Source organism: Battus philenor, unplaced genomic scaffold, assembly GCF_028537555.1.
Source record: "Battus philenor isolate CCGP_79_NKW_IND1 unplaced genomic scaffold, ilBatPhil1.0.hap1 SCAF_10, whole genome shotgun sequence".
Taxonomy (NCBI): Eukaryota; Metazoa; Arthropoda; class Insecta; order Lepidoptera; family Papilionidae; genus Battus; species Battus philenor.
In genome coordinates, this window is record NW_027181662.1 from 14,280,641 (window position 1) to 14,300,250 (window position 19,610).

Sequence of the window (19,610 nt, forward strand, 5' to 3'; positions counted from 1 at the left end):
CCCCAAGTAACAAAAAATCTAGTGGAGTGAGACCTTGACAAGTTTTTCGCTAAACTATTGATTCGTGGATATATGACGCGCAATCTTCTTGCAATCAGGTCAGGAAAGAAAAGGTTACGTGACATGGCCTTTTAGATTTACGATTTTGAATTTCGAACGCCCTGTATTTATAATTCCAGTATTAGGTCTATGATACTGATGGGTAGTCATAGAATCTAGGTTCTATATTTCTTGGATTTTTACAAAATCAGTTCAGTTTTGTCTTTTTTATTCTATCTTCTCTCAATCATTTAATTATTTCGTTTTGTCGTTCATTTATTTGTAACAAGAAGGAAACGTAATTTGTAATAGACAATTTTTTTCCAGGAATAATTTATAGAAGTCACTTGTGATAAAAATTTAAATTATTTTATAAAATATTGTCTTTTATTTTAATATCGTCCTAATTTCTAGTTTATCCTGGATTTACGACTGTGGAAGATTATTAAGTATTCATAAGAAATTCAGTTAGTATAACTATACCTCTAATCGAATATGTCCCAATCATTATTGTCCGTTGGCCTATATGAAAGTAAATTTCACAGTGACCAGTGAGATGTTTAGGAACTAGTGAATTGTTTATGCTTCGTTCTTAGCTAACAAATAATGATAATTTACTGAATTCCAACGCAAATTGTAAGTGCACCAAGAATTTTTGTTCCAGATTTAGGACACAATGACCTTTGTCTATGAAATTTGTTGGTGTAATACATAAAGATAAGTTGGTATAAGTTTCTAGGTATCTAGAATATACTACTGCGATCAAAAAGTAATATGAAATTGTCATTTAAATCTCCCGGACATTAGGAAGGCAGGTAATTTTTTTTATAGATTGGTAGGACTGTCTATAACATTTGCTAAGCGTCTGTTTGTAAAATGTTTGTGTAAAATGCGTCGAGTCTCATATAGGTGCCAAAATAGCTTAATTTAAAAAAAAGCGCCAAAAACTCGACTGATATCGTTCCGCAACCACAGTGTTTGGCTGATTTGGACCTGTGCGACTTTTGACTATTCAGTAAACGAGAGATAAAAACTAAATCGAAGGTCTTGAAGGCTGTACCAGAAAAAGATTATTTCGACTATTTCGAGGGCTGGAAATATCTATGGCAAACGTGCTTGCTATCGGAAGGGGATTACTTTCAAGGTGATGAAATATGATGATGAAACTGAAATAATAAAGAATTTACATTTTATTTTATTAACAAATTCACTTTAATTTTTTATCACAGTGTTATTTAAGGCGACACACACTCAAAAATTTGTCACCCGGAAACGACATTTTATTTTCAAGTAATAAAACAATTTTGTTATAATTACAACAAAAAGTAGCTTTTCTAAGCCTTTTTAGTTATTATCTATGCAATATGTTTTATTGCTTTGAAAAGATCCCTTTAACGATTCAAATGAACTTATTGTTTTGCGTTAAATATATAGTTATTATATTAATATTGCGTACATTTTGCGGTAGAAAATAGTGACTAATCATTGCCACTCAGTTTTAACACGCGCCTTGACCAATAGCTGAGTTAGTCACAATTAAAACAGACAAAAACTTTCGTCTTACTTATAACGTTCACTTCAACTGGTCATTGTGAACACGGCTTTCTAATTTTTCATGATATAGTCGGTCAAGGGGTTTGGCTTAATTCGAATACATTTATTTATGTGGTTGAAGTGTAGTGATATAAGTAGTGCACACCGCCTGAGATATGTAACCGGTAAGACGAATGTGATCGACAAGACGCACACGAGATATTTTAGGACGTTTGTCCAAAACATCTCATGTGCGTCGTTTATATTGACGTATGCTTATATTCTCTGTCCTACCGTCACATGTTTTAAGACATTACCAGCACTTTTGCACACATAGTATTATTTTAAAATTCGCTTACTTCAAATAACAACTCAATTCTTATGTGCATAGAGTTCATTTATGTTTACTGTGCTAATTTCGTTTTTTGTTAGACGTTAATTCAATTGTTACCGTTGTAATTAAGACCTTCTTCTCTTACAATTACGGTTCATGTTGTATTGTTTTTGTTGTTACGTGAATCATTAAGGAAACATGTACAAAGCTATTGAAATATTATTAAAATGAATAAATATAAGAAATGGTTTTAATTACTCACCCTACGAATATAAAAATTTACTTATAGTCCGCTAAATTTTATAAAAATACGTAACATAACCAACAGTACCCGGCGATAAATATTGCACATCGACCTTTGGAAAGTGACAATCGGCTAATTTCGGCTTCGTAGAGCACTATCTCGGTCCTACACTACCTAAGTGACGTTTTGTCAGTCGTATTTCGTGCGACAGAGATAACGCTCTATGAAGCCGAAAAATTTATAAAATTGAATATATTTTATCGATTTTATCTCATCAATATATTGTTATAAATTTAATTATAATAAAAAAATAAAAATAAAATGGCAGTATTGGCTAAACAAAAACAATTAATAATACGAATAGGAAGCTGCGTTGATATTATATATACGCTTGTGCTCTAACACGGTGCCAAATTTCTCTTTAAAAGTTTCAGGTATATTTGTTTTTCCGTTTATTTGTTTAATTTTATTTTGCATTTAAATTTATATATTTACTTATTCCAATGTTTATTAATGATAAAGTTTTGTAAATGATTTATTTGTTTTACATTATGTGCGGTCTGCAAAAAAAAATTTTATTATTCTAGTTTGCCCGTTGTTCATCGCTAATCAAAACCTTTTTTTCTATCTATAATAATCTAAATTCTATCTATAATTTTTAAATCTATAATATTTACAGGTTTGCATTTAATATATAATTCACTAGCTTTTCTCAATGCCTCCGAATCCGCTTGTAACCATATACTACGGTGTCATCAGGCCGTTCATCATGAAACTGTAACAAAATATTGAACATTAATAATAAAAGTAAATAAATCCTTCGTGGGTCTAAGTGTACTCATACATAATAAAGTCCCAAATGATATCTTTGACCTTACTTTTTCGTTTATAGATCTAAAATTATAAGTATATTATTAAATAAATGTTATTATAGCATTCAAAAGTTTTTAGTTGATCAAAATGGAACATGGCTGTTGGGGGCATTTATATGGTTGTTATTATAATGCATACATGGGTAATTGTTAATTTTTATCTGGCCGGCTATTCTCATCATTCCAAGTTGGCAGCGCACTACTTATAATGTTTAAATTATCGATGATTTAAGTGCATGAAAATGCCTGCTTGAATAAAGATATTCTAAATTTGAACCTAAGTTATGGCCAGATTGCTAACATGCCATTCGCGAGTCTTACGGCTAACATCACAACACAGACTTTAATTTAAGTTAGGATATAGAACCTCCATCTATTCCTAAATATTTTTGTACAAACGCTACTCACCTCGAGTTTATTAAACATGACTGCGGATATTGAGGTGGGAATTTAAACTGTATTCCTTTAGATTTTTTAAGATTTTTATTATTATAAAGTATTTTAATAACGTGGTCACATTAAAAAAAAATGTTTTTTTTTATAAACGTGAACGCGCCTTAATGTTTACAAATGGCGCCAAATGTCACTATGCTTTGACAATTACGATGTATGTATCTTCAAAAATACTACATCGCTTATTGATAATTAATGTTTACATACCTACATTTACATTATTTTTTTTACGTGTTCCAAAAAGATTTTAAGGGCAGGACCTCCTTACATAGTTTTGCCCACGGACCAACATCAAATTTGGAATCTATCTCAATATATAGTATAATTTTATTTACATTATTTTTCAATTGAAATCATTAATAGTAAATGTGTATGTCAAAAGAAAAGTGTAATTATTGAGAATACCTAGTAAGGTTGGAGACATACTCTACGATGGCAGAAAGTGCTTGCTTCAAAGAAGTGACTATCTGCGGCTCCATGAGGAAGTCAGCCGGCGGTTGGTACACCACGCGGGGGCCTATTTTCTGGAGGCTCCGGTAGTTGTAGCGGCCCTCCCGCATCTTCTCCAGCAGGTTGTACTGTAAATATGATCATTAGTAACAGACATGTATAGAGATAAGCCGGTTTTATTATTAGCCTAAATTACCTTTCCCGGGCAATAGGGGGTTCTAGAGAATTTATACAGGTTTAAACTAAAGGAGGTCTCTCGTGCTTCTATGACCAAGACGTGGACCTTTCAATGCTGCACCTGGTCACATCGGATGTTCCGCATTCGAAGGATGAAAACGCAATTAGAGATCAAGGTAAGAGAGAGAAAAGAGGCGAGGAAAAAGGAGAAGGAGGTCGACTTTCGTTTCTGAAATTCTGCAGAAAGAAATTCATACTGTTTGTAATCGAAAGAAATAAAACAGAGTAGTAAGGATGGACTGAGACCGGAAATTCTTAAAATGTCAATATCAGTATAATATATAATTAGAAAATTATACATTAAAATAAAAAAGAATGTAAATAGATTAACCATATGGAGGTGAATAACCAAAGGTGAAATATAAATTCTGCTTTGATATATAGAAAACTCGCTGTGATGTTTTAGAAACGAAGGAGAAAAAAGGAATCCAGAGGAATGTGTGACACTGTGAAGAATAATAGAGAGAGAGGGAGAGAGTGAAAAAATCATAAAAAAATAAAAAAGACCCTGTCCCTTCTGAGATAAGGGTGAACGAGACGTCTTCAAAAATGAGGACAAAAAATTACTAGTAATAATCTTATGTTTGGCACATAATGAACTTCTTAATATAGTAAGAAAAGGACCAATATTTAGCCACTTCCGCACATGCAGTGGTAATCATGTAATAAAATGCACCGCCCGCCAGCCCGCTGATAAATGCGTATGCGGCAAACAATGCGAATCACAAAACCGCCACCGCCAAATTACTCAACACGTGTTTCACCCCTCCACGGGGCATCTTCAGGAGTTATGTTACACCGATTAGTGCCAAACACAGAGTATCATGTTCAACAGGTATGTACTGCCAGCTGTAAACAGACTGTTGTATTTTAATAAACAAAATAAATATAATAATATTACAGAAATTTTCTCTACATGGTTAATTGCCAAGAATCTATTAATTATTTTAGTATATACCTGTGCTCCAGTTAAGTAGATGTGGTCAGGGAATATGATCCAAGTGACGACTTCATTGCACATAGGAGAGGTCAGTGAACCGGCATATGTGTAGTACAAACTCGTCTTCGGGTCGAACAGTTTGCTGAACAATTAAAAGTGATTTGATTATTTATTTAAAATACAATACACATATCCCCCGATTTACACGGTATATACATTCCTGAGAAAAACGTGTAAATTGAAAATTTAAAATTTTCAAGTCAAAACCGTGTAAATCGAAAAACTTTCAGAAAATGCATAATTTTGCTATTTAACAATTGTGATTTTTTGGTGTACACAGAAATAAAAATAAAATGCATTAACAAGTTAAAATATTTAATATATCACGAAAACACTGTTTTTTTTTTTTAATTTAAATACAATACATTGAACAGAAGAATAAAAAATATAACCAAAGGTGTTTTATTATCCTTTATCACTGTCAGAAATTACTCTCATTCTTTTTTTCGGAATCGAAGGTTCGAATTCACTTTCATCACTCAAAGTTATTTGTGCCGATTCGATGTTTGAAGCAGAAATATTTACATTATTGCAGATGGTGATAATATCGGTTATTAAAACAAAAATAAAACTTATTTGGAAAACCGTGTAAATGCGAAAACGTGTAAAATAAGTACCGTGTAAATCGTGGGATAGGTGTACATGAAACAACATGGATTACTATAAATAATACAATGCATAAAATATAATATTATATAAAACATTATCATCATATAAACGAATAGATGATCTTTGTAACATAGGCCTTCCCAAAAATCGCAATGATTACTTCTTTCCAACTGATCGTGGTCGCACCTTGAGAACCTTTCGGTTGCACGAGCTATGAGCCCCGCCTACAGCCATTTCAGACAAAATGCAAGGGCGGCTTAACCTTTAGTGCAAGGCGTTCAATGAACACGGGCGCCGCCGTCTCAGAAGGCGCCGCGGCGCTCCAAGAGACAGCTAAGAGCATCTTCTTGGAATCTATCGCGGTTCCCCGCTTAGTATCGCAACAGACATGTGCTACAGGCATAAAAACAATGAGTGTTATTCTGCCGTCATAAGAAGAAAGGCCGTAACTAACACCATACTGTAAGCTATACCTACTTATGAAATAGCTTATTGGAATATGAAAAAACTTTCTTGTTAAGACGGCAAAGTTAATAGTTAAAGCCGCGGGGGTGAGGGGGAGTCATGCCTAGGGGGCGTCAGGGTTTTATTGCACACGGGCGCTACACGAGCTAGAACCGCCCCTGTTATGGAGCAACAAAGACACTGAAACTGGCAGCGTAAAAGCGCTGCGTTGGAGTTTTGGAGATAAAATGAAGCGCTTTTATGCCGCGAAGCAATCTGAGTTCTTCTACACGAGCTAGAGATGTCCCTGACTAAATACATCAATAATGATAATAAAAAGTATAATACGTCATTAAAAATATATAATTTAATAACAATCATTGAAATATCTCCCCGATTGTTATCTAAATCGTATTCTTTGATTTTTGATTATCTCTTTATATTTCAAAAAGTTTTAATCAGTTACGGAAATAGTCATGTTTTGGTGATGGCACTAATAACGAATTATTTCATTGCTTTAAATTTGACAAAGGCGCGCCGGCGTTGTTTAAACTCCACTTGCAAGCTAATTTTTAAAGTCTTCGATTACTACGGATGTATCTCATTAAGACGTTTGTCTCTTTCTTATCCTTACATTTGATAGACCGTGAAAAGAAAACGTAGTATTTGGTGTATTTAATGTCTTCTTTTTCTTTTTACTTTTAATTCAGTTTCTACGTAATTGGACACATCTGGCATTATTTATGATGTAAAGAAGTCGACATTGTAAATGAGTCTATGTGGAAAAAAATAAATAAACAAATGAATAAAGGTTAAACTTAAGTTACTTGTAAGTAAAGGTAAGCCGAAGTGCTTAGGGATTATCCGTACATCGTGTTTACTGAAAATACGTCGCTGTAGCAATCCGATTAACATACTTATCAGATGTTATTTTAAGAAACCTTGTGTCAGCCATATTTATAGCATAAAACTTTCAGACGAGATGGGCATTCGATGAACGAAGTGATATATATTGTAAAAAAAAAACTGTGTTATCTTTGGCTTGTGGAATACCGATCTGTCTCATTATATCAGTAACATCATTGCTACGATACCTAGAAACGGAAACGTAGTAATTTGACCATGGTAACATTGTCTTTGAGATCATCAGAGAATCTGGAATTAAAAATACCGGCCCATTCTTCCTCGTTCATGGCCAAATCTTTCACCACGAAGGCCGTTCGATTGTGGAATGATTTACCGCTGAATATAAGACGTGCTAACTCACTACCTATTTTCAAGAAAATGGTTACGAACCTTTTACTAGATCTATAATTATCTATATCGTTATTCATTTCTTTTTCTTCTTCTGTTTCTTTCTGAGGCAAATGCGATCGAACCAATACTGATCGAAGTCAGTTAGATGTTTTCATTTATAATATGTATTAAACCTTATGTATTATAAGTATATATGTTATATACGTATGTATGTCTATGTTTGTTTGTTTGTAAATATGTATTCTTTGTACACGTAAACTACCCATTATTAGTACTTTTACGTTTTCCATACTATGGTTGTCTGGAAGAGATTGCCTTGTGTGATAAGAACACCCATTGTACTTTTTTTTTGTATGATATTGTAAAACTTATTAAATGTATCTTAGCGTGTACAATAAAGAATATTAAATAAAATAAATAAATAAATTGTTATGAGTAACTGCTATTATATTAATGATTTGGCAATTTGAAATGGCAGGCATATAGTGCTCGGAAAAGATGACCGATCTATAAAGTTCGGGAGTAGAGATCATAGTATATAACTATTTATATGCACATATAGGTCTTCGAAAAAATATTTTTATCTATTGTCATAAATTTTACTCTACCATTTTAGTTAGGATTGTTTGAAATACTCACGTGAGGTTTAGGACTATCCCACTGACCCTGCTGCCGACTGACTCTAGCCTGGAGACCGTGGAAGTCAGCTCGTCAAAGGCTGTCTCTATCTGATCTTCATGTTCTGTGATCTGGAAACGATTACTCTTGCAGTTCATACTTGGTGCAATAAGGCTTTCGGGGATCTAGTAGGAATATGGTAAATTCAATTCCCAAAAAAATTACAATGTCATAAAATGTTATTTTAAATCCTTATGGCGAGAATATACACCATAATGGATTTTGATCATTGTTGAAAGAAATTTTGGGAAGGGAAATAGTATATATTTTGGCTAAAATAAGAAATATCTGATATTGGAACCCTGGTAATTCGTTCGCAGAACTGGCGCAGTATATCGAAGCTCTCTTCTTCTGAAGGTTACTTTACTTTTGAAAGGCATTTGACTCTGTGTTGATATTATTAAATGCATATCCATTTACTAATTACCTTACAAAATAATGCGAGTATAGCAAGACCATCTTTCTTCTTCAGCGCAGCCCTCACGTTTAAATCTGATCGCACGTGGACTAAGTGGATCTCAACAGGGAACCTGTGAATACGTGTGAAGTCTTCATATATATATCATATCATATGCAGTGGTAGTCGTGCAATATAATGCACCGCCCGCCAGCCCGCTGATAAATGCGTATGCGGCAAACAATGCGAATCACACAACCGCCACCGCCAAATCACTCAACACGTGTTTCACCCCTCCACGGGGCATCTTCAGGAGTTATGTTACACCGATTAGTGCCAAACACAGAGTCAAACTGCATCACTGCATGTTCGGAAGTGGCTAAGTATTGGTCCTTTTCTTACTTAGGATGGACTTCCGCGAGGTAACGCCTGATTCCATTAAATACTTCATATATGTGTTTGATGTACTTCTGTTTGTATTCACTTGCCTCATGTACAATTTGGTGCAAGTAGTCGTACAAAAGCGCTCGCGTCGACGACCGACAACTAGTAAATAGCAGTCAAGTCGATTCTAGGTCTTTTTGGGCAACCTTGAAACAATAACTGTGCAAAAAGTGTCAGTCTAAGCGAAGGTCTTATTTAGTTATTTATTTAAAAAAGCATACTGGATTAAGGTGGTGCATGGCACATAAAAGGTTGAACAATTCAGGGCACACCATTGTCGTACTTATGTTTAAAAACATCGTAGTTATAGTGCAACCAGAACTGCTGTACTGCCCCCAAGGAGATACGGCGAGATGGATAGTATCGACTACTCCATTCCGTCAGTTCGACTTCAATACTCATGGCAATGGCGCGTATGCTCTTTTTCCCTGGCCCCTTTTCCGCCGTGCTTTTCCCAGAAGTGGTACAGCGGTTTCGGTATCGCTTTATAACAATTACTGGGCTAATAAAAACAAGACTCCACCAGATCATAGTTCCTAAATGCTTTACTTTCGGGAAAAATTAACTGTGATAAATGAGTTAAAACTTCCATCGAGGTGATCACCTTTACCGTAAAGAAATAAAGCGAAATGATGGTGATAATTGTTTAGATGTAAATTGGCATGATGACTGGTTCTTTTGGGAATCTATGGGAAAACCCATGTCCAGAAGTGGACATCAAAAGGCTTATTAAGACTACACGAGGTTTAGAAACTGGTCCATAAGAATATGAAAAATGTTACACACTTGGCACCGTCGATTGCGTGTTCGGAGAGCCAGTGGAGGTGCATCTGCTCCAGACGATAATCCTGGCGCAGGGGGCCGCCTCTCATTCGAGGATGACCTGCTGCTTCTCCTTCCGTGCTGAACATTACTGAAAATCATTCACTTTTATTATCGTAGTTATTTAAAAAAGATTTTTACACGCTAACTAAACTTAAGTATTAAGTATTTCAACGATCAACTTCGAGAAAGATATCACTCGCCGAATCCAATACGGATGGGCAGCGTTCAGGATGCTACGAAACCTGTCGTCCGAAATGCCACAATGTTTGATGACGAAAGTCTTTGACCAACGGGTGTTGCCAGTGATGACTTACGGATCCGAGACGTGGTCACTTACGACCGGCTTCATAAGAAGGCGGTGACCTTGATCACCTGAAGAGTAACGGAGAGGACTATGCTCGGAGTTTCGCTGAGAGATCGAGTTGGAAATAAGAAGATCCGTAGGAGATCCAAGTTCACCGAGGTAGGTCGAAGAATGCTCATTAGAAGTGGCAGTGGATGGGGCAAATGGCTCGTGTGGATGACCATTGGTACTGAAAGGTTCTCGAGCAGAGACCATGAGTCGGTAGTCGCAGGAAGTCGCTGGATGTGGACAACCCTGGACCGGTTATCATCGTTGCGATCTTTGGGGGAGTGGAGTCAAATGAAAAAAAGAAAAATTTCAAAATTAAGGAACTTTATGAAAGTAGTCACAAAAATAAAACCTGAAATGTGTATTTCCGTGATCAATACGCGTTTGAAATCCTCTTTGCTTAATAAATTGAGAGTTGATATAATATGTTGTGGTAAATTTGGATCTTCTGAAATTCATCTACTGATATACAGGTCCGATCACCACATTGATTAAGTGCAGATTTTTTGGTGATATAGATATAAGATTGATTAAATGTAGATTTTGGGGCGATTTAGAGATATAATCAAGTCAAGAAGCGGTTGAAACCCTCGTACTTTTATTTTAATAATGCCTAGTAACTTTTGATTTAGTTTCTTTAATATTTCGCTCCTGTAAAAATCATTTCGTATACATGTCATCATCATTTAAAAGGAAGAACATCTACTACTGAATAAAGGTTTTCCCCATATGTTTCCAACAGCCTGCGTCTGCCTTTCGACGATCTTAATAAGGTCGTCTCTTTTTGTGATTGGAGGTTCTACGCTGCCCTTGCTGATCCGTGATCTGAACCCCAGAACCTTGAGGTACCAGCCATCGATTCTGCGGGTGATGTAATCTACCCATTGCCTTGTCAATCCACTGACTGACATAGGTGATCAATAACTGACACAACAAGATAAATAAATTAATCTATACGTATAAATAATATAAGAGTGTCTGTTCTTGTAATATTAAAAAAATGCTTTCTACTACATGCACATGTATATACGATAGATCTTTGCCTCTCTGCCTATGTGTTTGTTCTGGCTAATCTCCGAAATAGCTAGTCCGCTTTTGACGTGACTTATACTGGCAGGTAACTTTAATTTAAGAAATATTATTATAATAATATAAGTGAGTAAATGAAAGGAATACTTGTATAATCATTATTTGCTGCCGTCAACAGGACCTTCTGGTAGCCGGTGAACACGAGGTCGCCGTGCTTGATGAACTTCCTCTCGAAGTCCTTGACAACCTCCGAGCGTACGATGTTGATTGGTGACTGGCGCGTACCTCCTCCGTTGCATTTGAACCCTGGCCATTTGTTTTCCTCTACACATAAAGTAAAGTTTAAGTTGTATTGTTCTAAGCTAAATTAACACCATCTATGTTATAAGTATATATTTAATGGATTATTATTTAATGGAATCAGGCGTTACCTTGCGGAAGTCCATCCTAAGTAGAAAAGGACCAATATTTAGCCACTTCCGCACATGCAGTGGTAGTCGTGCAACAAAGTGCACCGCCTGCCAGCCCGCTCCTAAATGCGTATGCGGCAAACAATGCGAACTACACAACCGCCACCGTTAATTCACTCGACACGTTTTTCACCCCTCCACGAGGTATCTTCAGGAGTTATGTTACACCGATTAGTGCAAAACACCGAGTCATATATATTTTTCTTTTTCAGTCGATGTACGCCTGCTACAAGGCATAGGCCTCCACCATTGATCGTCACGATGACCGGTTTTACGCCACCCGCAATCAGCGACTTCCTGCGACTTATTTCGTCGGTTTACCTAGGGGGGGAGGGGAGGGGTATACTCACGTCGCGTCTATCGGCAATAGTGATAGTAGCCAGGTAATAGCAACCTATCGAGCCCAGGTCCGGCCTTCACGTGTGCACTTGTAACGGAATGCTGAGTAGGTATATACTATAGTCCTATTCGTGGTCATCTCGTGAGTCTAGTCACTCGATGAAGCATTCATCGAAGCAATCTAAGAGTTAGGCGGCCTCGCTGTGGTAAAATAGTAGTATGTATGCCCAAACCGAGTTTTTTTTTATGTGACCCCGCTATTGGGAGCCTTTCGTACCCCTATTTTGTTTGGGACAGGGACTTTATTTACAAATTATTTTTTTTCAGGGTTTATCTTTATATTACACTCCCTTTCATTCTTCTCAATTTCTTTTATTCTTTCCTTTTATCGTTCACAAGATATTCTTGCAATATTTTTTTTGTTCTTTCATTCCTTCTTGCATTCATCGCCTTCCTTTCCTCATCTTTTTTATCCTTAGGTGGCTAGGTACATTTTTATTTCTCGATTTTTTCTCTTCCAAATTATTTCCCGTGCCGAGTTTACCCCTGGTGCCTTTGATTTTCGCTACTTTAAATGAAGACTAAGGCTTGGCGCCCTCTGCACTCTGCCACTCCAACAACACAGCAGTCACAAACCGGTCCAAATAAAACTGCATTTCATTACGACGGCGATTTTTTCATTTATTTGTTATTTCCTGTTTTATTCATAGATAATTATTATCAAGAGATGATATCCGCAGAACTGAGGATACTGATGTACTTCGATAAATTTCCCGTCTGCAGTGTTAGTGGGCGGGGTATATCGTTCGTGTAGCCGCTGACCATTGAGGTCGAAATGTTTTCAATTGGCGACCATGAGACAGTAGATATCTATCTAGATGAACAAACGACATATTCAAGATTGCGGGAAGTCGCTGGAATTTTGATGGAGGCCTGTGTAAGTACACGTATCGGCTGGATTGATGATGATAAATTATCATCTTTCCATTCAGGACTTACACAGCGGGATGTAAGCCTTTCCCATACATTTACAACTTGCATATAATTAAGAATTTTATTTCACGTTAAGAGACGTTATTGAAATGAGTATTTATATATATATATATATATATATATATATATATATATATATATATATATAGTTTTTTCAGAAATTATTCAAGTAGAAACAAGAAACTTTTTATGATCTATTTTCATATAGTAGTGACAGTAATAATATTAATAATACCATGCCCTTGTTATGCACAAAAGAATATGTATAGTAATAAAATTTATTTTAATAATTTTACTGTTTAATTAAATATAGTTAAACGTTACAATAAATACCTTCATAAGTCCACCGAAGTACATTATGCGAGGAGGATTTTTTTATACCTGAAATTGATAAAATGTTATTATTATACATAACATATACAAGGTCTATTTCCAGGCTATAAAGGCCTTGTAGTCACATAAAGGGCTATTCAAGTTCTGTGTCTATAATTTTAATACTTTACTACTACTGTACTTTTTACCACTGTGTTTTGGCGAAAAATATTTTTTTTTTATTAACTAAAAACATGTCTATGGAAATATTTTTTTCTGCGATTATTTACGGTCAGTCTTGTGACCATAGGCAGAGGTTTTGTGTGAAATATGTCAGGATAGGGATGGTTTTCAGCGAAGACACTATCTTTTCAGATAGCTACATTCGTTCATGCAACTTCAGGATATGATGTCTCTTCAGACGTTTGGCATAATTTGCCAATGCATGAATTTTGGTAGATAGGTGGTCTGGATGACTAGCAATCCATCATTGACAGGAATTTTTATGATCTCTTCTTTGACTGTAGCCATCTTTAGGTCCTTTTGGTTTCCAGAGTTAGTTATATACCACGAGACATTAGATATTTTACTAAGTATTCTCCATGCATTGGATAATAGATATATTTGAGTTGCTGTCCACGTCCCGGAGCTGAATCACGTCCATACTGGCTTCAGTAACATTTTATATATTAATAACTTATTGTCTATAAACTTGTTGTTTCTACTATAGAAATATAATATTTTTTGCTAGAATGAAATCGATGAAGTCGGTATTTAGTCACGACTAGATTAAGGGAAATAGGGTTTAATTTTTATATACTCTCTTTCTCTCTCTCCTTGATTATTTCCATCTGATGGTGGGGTCTACCTTCTTCGTTTTCCGTTTCCACTTCGCTATATCTGACGTTTCATTTTCGGAAACATTGCAGAACCGCATGTATTTTTTGACCACATCCATCTAGTTTTCAGTCGCCCTCTGGGTATCAAAACTGGTCCTCTTTAGTTGTCCAAGCCACATATATTTTTGCATTATATTCACAAAATAAATGCTACGTTTAACTAAGGTACATTTATTTATTTATTTTTCTATCGGACTGTGGCAGTCTTACTTATTAGCCTAAAGACTTTGTGCTCTTAGATATTTTTTCTAATACAAGGTCTTTCAGGCCAGGTAGTTGAATAATATTTATAAATACTTACTGAAACACAAGAGAAGATGCACAAAATACTTTAGCATATCCAGGAATAGAGAGACAACTGTCAGAGTAAAGGATCGACTGAAAAATACGAGTAACGGACATGCGACAAACAGACTGTTTATAAAACAAGAGATGCAATTAAATAATAAACATTTTGCTGTCGAACGTAAACAGTTTACAATTACATTCAGATCGGAAAGGAGGGGCGATGTGTATTTTATTCTCGGTATGTTATCGTATTTATTAGTCCGTCAAAAAATATTAAATTTACTGTTTAGTAACAATAAGAAAGCATTCAACACAGTCAAACACAATAATTATTGTTGTTATTTTTTATCTAATTAATTGGAACATATTAAATAATAGTATAATATTTTAATATACGCAGGTATGCTTCGCTTTTCCCGGGCGGTAATAAGTAACGGCCAAAGTCGTGGTTTCCTCTTGAGGGCAAGAACATAAAGATGTCAGGTCTCCGTGGCCACTGCTGAAGCGATAGTTTCAACTCACAGAATGCAAGACATAGATCTCCACCAAAGATATATGGGTGGATATACAATATACGCAACGTTTAGCAGGCAGGTTGGCGATCGCAGACATTAGCTACTTGCCCCAGTATAAGTGCCGTCAAAAACGGTCCAGCCATTTCAGAGATTAGCCGGAACAAATAGATAGAGAGTTGTCTGTTTGTTTAAAAATAAAAAAGTGATTTTGGTATATGTACCATATACATATGTAAAAAGCGGTTATTTCAATATTACAAACAAACACTCCTATATATATGTGTGTTTAATATAATCATCGTGAATATTATTACTATGTGTTCTGACAACCTTCCAGTACTCGGCATAGACAGATGGCAGATGCCCTGGTTTTAATTTTAGATCTCCTAGATTGGACTCCTTGGTGTGGAATGCAGACCTTGAAATTTACAGCATCTTCCTCTAGCACCACAACTCAAATGCAACATTAACTAAAATTAGCTATAAAATGATTTGCAATATAACATATTAGTTGGTCTAAGTAAATTTTTCAGAAAAAAGTTACTTTTTGGAAAAAAAAAATTGACAGTTATAAGTCAAAAACAGGACATTAATTTAAGTTTTGCAACGAGGAGTTAGAAATTTAATTTTCTGTTCGTTTTGTTAATCAACTTCCAGAGACCTGAATTATACTAAACAAAGATTAACGACAGATTAATCAATAACTCAGTTTAGCGTGAAGGAGCCGTGACTTGGTTTCAGGTCATACGATATAATAATTTCTTTATATAACAACCTTCAAACTACTGCTCTACTTTTCATTCCGCTGTTCTATATCAGTTACGTTTTATTAATAATTGTTGTTTATTATTATCGCATTAAAACAATTTGTACTCCTAAATATTCTTCTATTTTTTCAGCCGATGCACCCCCAATGTACGGCTTATATCTCTCTCAAAGATCTTTGCATCCAGCGACATTAATTATGTCTCTAATAGATTCAGGCATTACCTCGCGGAAGTCCATCGTAACTAAGAAAGGGACTAATATATAGCTACTTCTGATATGCAGCAGTAGTCGTGCAATGAAGTGCACCGCCCGCCAGTTCGCTGCATAAATGCGCGCGGCAAACAATGCGAAACACAACTACCACCGTTAATTCACTCTACAGTGTTTCATCCCTCCACGGGGCATCCGGAGATGTTACACCGACCAGTGCTAAACACCGAGATCTCGGCTGGCGGGCGGTGCATTTCATTGCACGACTACTGCTGCATAGTGGAAGTAGCTATATATTATTTTCTTAGCTTAATTATGTCATGGGGATATCCAGTGGACCTATCCACGTCGCGTCTACCGGCTTATACTCGTACTCTGAAATGCGTTATATTAATATAATTTTTATATTGCACTGTAATAGGCTAATCTATTTTTCACAGTATTAATATTTTTAGCCTGTTGGGACATTTCGTGAATTATAGAGTTGAGAAGTAAATATGTTTTCTAATTATTTAGGTTTACAATCAAGAAGATTATAAAAGTTTTTAATTTTTTTAATTAACCTTAGAAATAAATAAAAAAATTCTTATTATTTATCTGCGGTTCGCGACACCACGTGTTTGTGGTTGAGTATCTCTGATATATAAGGTGTAACAGAACATATGTTGCTGCCTCATTCTAGCAAAGACGCAAAAATGACAGATGTTTTTTTTAAGGATTGTAGTGGATTGATTTAATAATAAAAACTATATTAGCTTACTTAGTCTATTGTTTTAATTTTACTTAGATAAACGGACTTTTTAAGACCAGTTTTCAATTAATATATACAGGTAATAGATTATAAGTTTAAAGGTTTTAAAGGGGTAAGAATGTATAGCTTATTTGTCAGCTAAAAGTTTTAACATCTATTTTCAATCACCCGTATAAAGTAAATGATTACTCTTAAATATATTAAACTAATAATTTTTTTGTTTTGGAATATTACAGGTCAATTATTTCTGGTATTACAAAGTGTACAGGGGCAGCATAATAATTAGTTTTTATACGTAGCAATTCTAATTTTAAAAATGCTTTCTCTCACTATATTATCGATAAGTTATTTATTTTTGAAACCATTGATTTTTGGATAAAATAAACCATATATTGATTGACAGTAAGCGAGCAATGTATTCAACCCCTCTCTTAATCAATCGCCTAATACAGAGTCCCCCAAACTTTTTTGTGTCGTAGACCCCTTATCATGTTTTTCGGTGTTGGGTAGACCCCCTACTTACCTGATATTGATTTCCTGTAAATTTATTTATTTTTCCCACATTCGTATTTATAGAGTGACGAATTGAACAAGTCAGTGCAAGGTAGCGAAGCTCTGAGACTGCGAATCTCAGGTTTTTACAAGTTCAAAATGTATTGCGACCACAAAGCTATTACCAACATCCTACAACTTACACAATTTTATAAACATATATAATAATTTTTTTACTTCATAGGTACTTTTATAAATAATGTAAATGTAGACCCCTTGCAGGTTGTCATTGACCACTAGGGGTCGATATAGACCACTTTGGGAATCACTGGCCTAGTATGTAAAAATTTCCTTTGCCGCCATCTTGTTAAGCATATTACGTCATGACATTCTCACGTATTTGGCTATAAAACTAATAATAAGCGTCTTGTTATCTACAGATAGAGGTTTGTAGTTTTTAAAAAACGTATTTAGGTAAGAATTCCGAGTGATTTATTGACTCGCATATCAGCGCGTGGACTTACATACTATGTGCTCTCGGATTGTGTAATAATAAAATAACATAATAAATATAAAACAAACTAGTGCTGGCAATGCGATATATTTTTTTAACTTTATGACTAAACGTATATTGGTATAAGAACTATTGTATTTACTTAATACTAATATTCATAGGCACTACTATATATTAGTCAAGCAAAAGCAATCAGATCGAATTTCAGACCTCTCGAGCGGCCAAGTGCCGCAATGCTTAGTGGACATTATCGATGTGCGATATCACTAGCCGAGATCCCTTCTCGGGGGCCCTTGTTGGGGTGCTTAGTCACTTCAAGGGGACAAGGGATCTAATAGGTCAACGGCCTCTCAGTTCTGTAAAATAGTAGTATATAGCGGCCTGTATGAAGGCTACCCCGGGAGCTATTGAGCTTTGCTACCTTAAAAGAGGTTTTAGGCTAGGCGCCCTCTACGCCTTACCACCTCAAGCCTGCAGAATTAGAAGATCATGGAAGTGAGGCGATGTACGAAAGGAATGGTAAAAAAAGGAATGCAAAATATTGTGAATGGAAATAAAGGTATGAATGGAAGTTATGAAGAATGATGAAAGAGCAGCATGACAGTAATGATATTCAGTAAAAACTATTAATTCCATAAATAGTCCCTGTTTTGGTTAGGTAATGGAGAACCAGAGGTCTTCAAAAACTGAAGCCATATAATAACAAACCCGCGGAAACTATAAATGTCATCAGGGCAGCAGTGTCAGTCCTGTCTAAAAAAACTTTACCATATGTAATTTAAAAAACGAGGCTTAATACAGTTCACTAGGTAAAATTAGAAGCAAAGGAACGAAATCATTGTCACAACATTAAATAAATCATAACCTTAATTGACCATTGTCAAGCACGCATGTGCATTTGAACTGCATATTAGATGTGTATACAAAATATAATGAAATGTATACATAAATTATCGCACTAATATTGCATAATCACTTTGAGGAGAAGTAATAAAGTCCACTAGGTAGACTGAAGATATAGTTATTGGTAGATAGAGGTCAGTATATATTTAATGGAATCAGGCAATAAAGTGCAATTCGCGCAATAAACACAGAGTTTGGCACTAATCGGTGTAACATAACTCCTGAAGATGCCCCGTGGAGGAGTGAAACACATGTTGAGTAGTTTGGCGGTGGCGGTTGTGTGATTCGCATTGTTTGCCGCATGCGTATTTATCAGCGGGCTGGCGGGCGGTGCACTTTATTGCACGACTACGACTGCATGTGCGGAAGTGGCTAAATATTGGTCCTTTTCTTACAGAGGTCAGTAGATGCGGGCAGGGTAAGATCATCACATCGTGGCGATCTTTGTTTTGTCTATGTTAGGCATTGGGCATCTATCTGATGATGACATGATGGTGTCGATTGTGTTGTCTGAAGAATTGTTCTGTAATTTAACTATGGTCTTAAATTCCTTATTTCCGTTGAAAGAGCTTTTAGTATCCATGTGTTTAGTCAGGCCAGATGTCATTTACGTAATCAGTGCTGTGAATACGTGATTGGCATTAATAGACTGATAATATTTTTTAACGCTGAGAATACATCTATCAGGTGTCTAGTATGTCATCATTGATAGAGTTTAGAAGTTAAAGATTTTTCTCTTATTCCATTTACTTGTTTTTAACCAGAAGTCTGATAACGTAAATGTCGGAAGAAACGACGGCGTCAACAAAGTGGAAATTTTTTCAGGACACCGCCACGGCATACTGCGCGCTCTATAGCGCCGAACTTGACACGATCTTGGACCAGATATTCACGGGGCGCGGGGAGAAGATAAGAGGCGATGCAAAGAAGAAAATTAAGAATAAATAAGAATATGAAGA

The 19,610-nt window shown here is 35.6% G+C and overlaps 1 protein-coding gene across 1 annotated transcript; it reads right to left on the minus strand.

The window, feature by feature from the left end:
- Positions 1-2,894: 2,894 nt before the first annotated feature.
- On the minus strand, positions 2,895-12,831 carry LOC137927229 (carbonic anhydrase 1-like). The gene is made up of 8 exons (XM_068771012.1): positions 12,759-12,831; positions 11,345-11,521; positions 9,778-9,904; positions 8,578-8,680; positions 8,112-8,221; positions 5,121-5,244; positions 3,881-4,053; positions 2,895-2,925 (listed from the first exon to the last, which is right to left on the minus strand). The coding sequence occupies exons 1-8, from the start codon at positions 12,829-12,831 to the stop codon at positions 2,895-2,897; spliced, it is 918 nt and encodes a 305-aa protein (XP_068627113.1).
- Between the last annotated feature and the right edge of the window lie 6,779 nt (positions 12,832-19,610).

Excerpts from the sequence above, each read along its gene's own strand:
- LOC137927229 (XM_068771012.1), bottom strand. The coding sequence starts at position 12,831 with ATGGTCAGCGGCTACACGAACGATATACCCCGCCCACTAACACTGCAG. Across the intron at positions 9,905-11,344 it reads AGCAAATAATGATTATACAA|TAATGTTCAGCACGGAAGGA; the intron begins GTATTCCTTTCA and ends AATGATTTTCAG. Across the intron at positions 8,222-8,577 it reads TACTCGCATTATTTTGTAAG|ATCACAGAACATGAAGATCA; the intron begins GTAATTAGTAAA and ends AATCGTTTCCAG.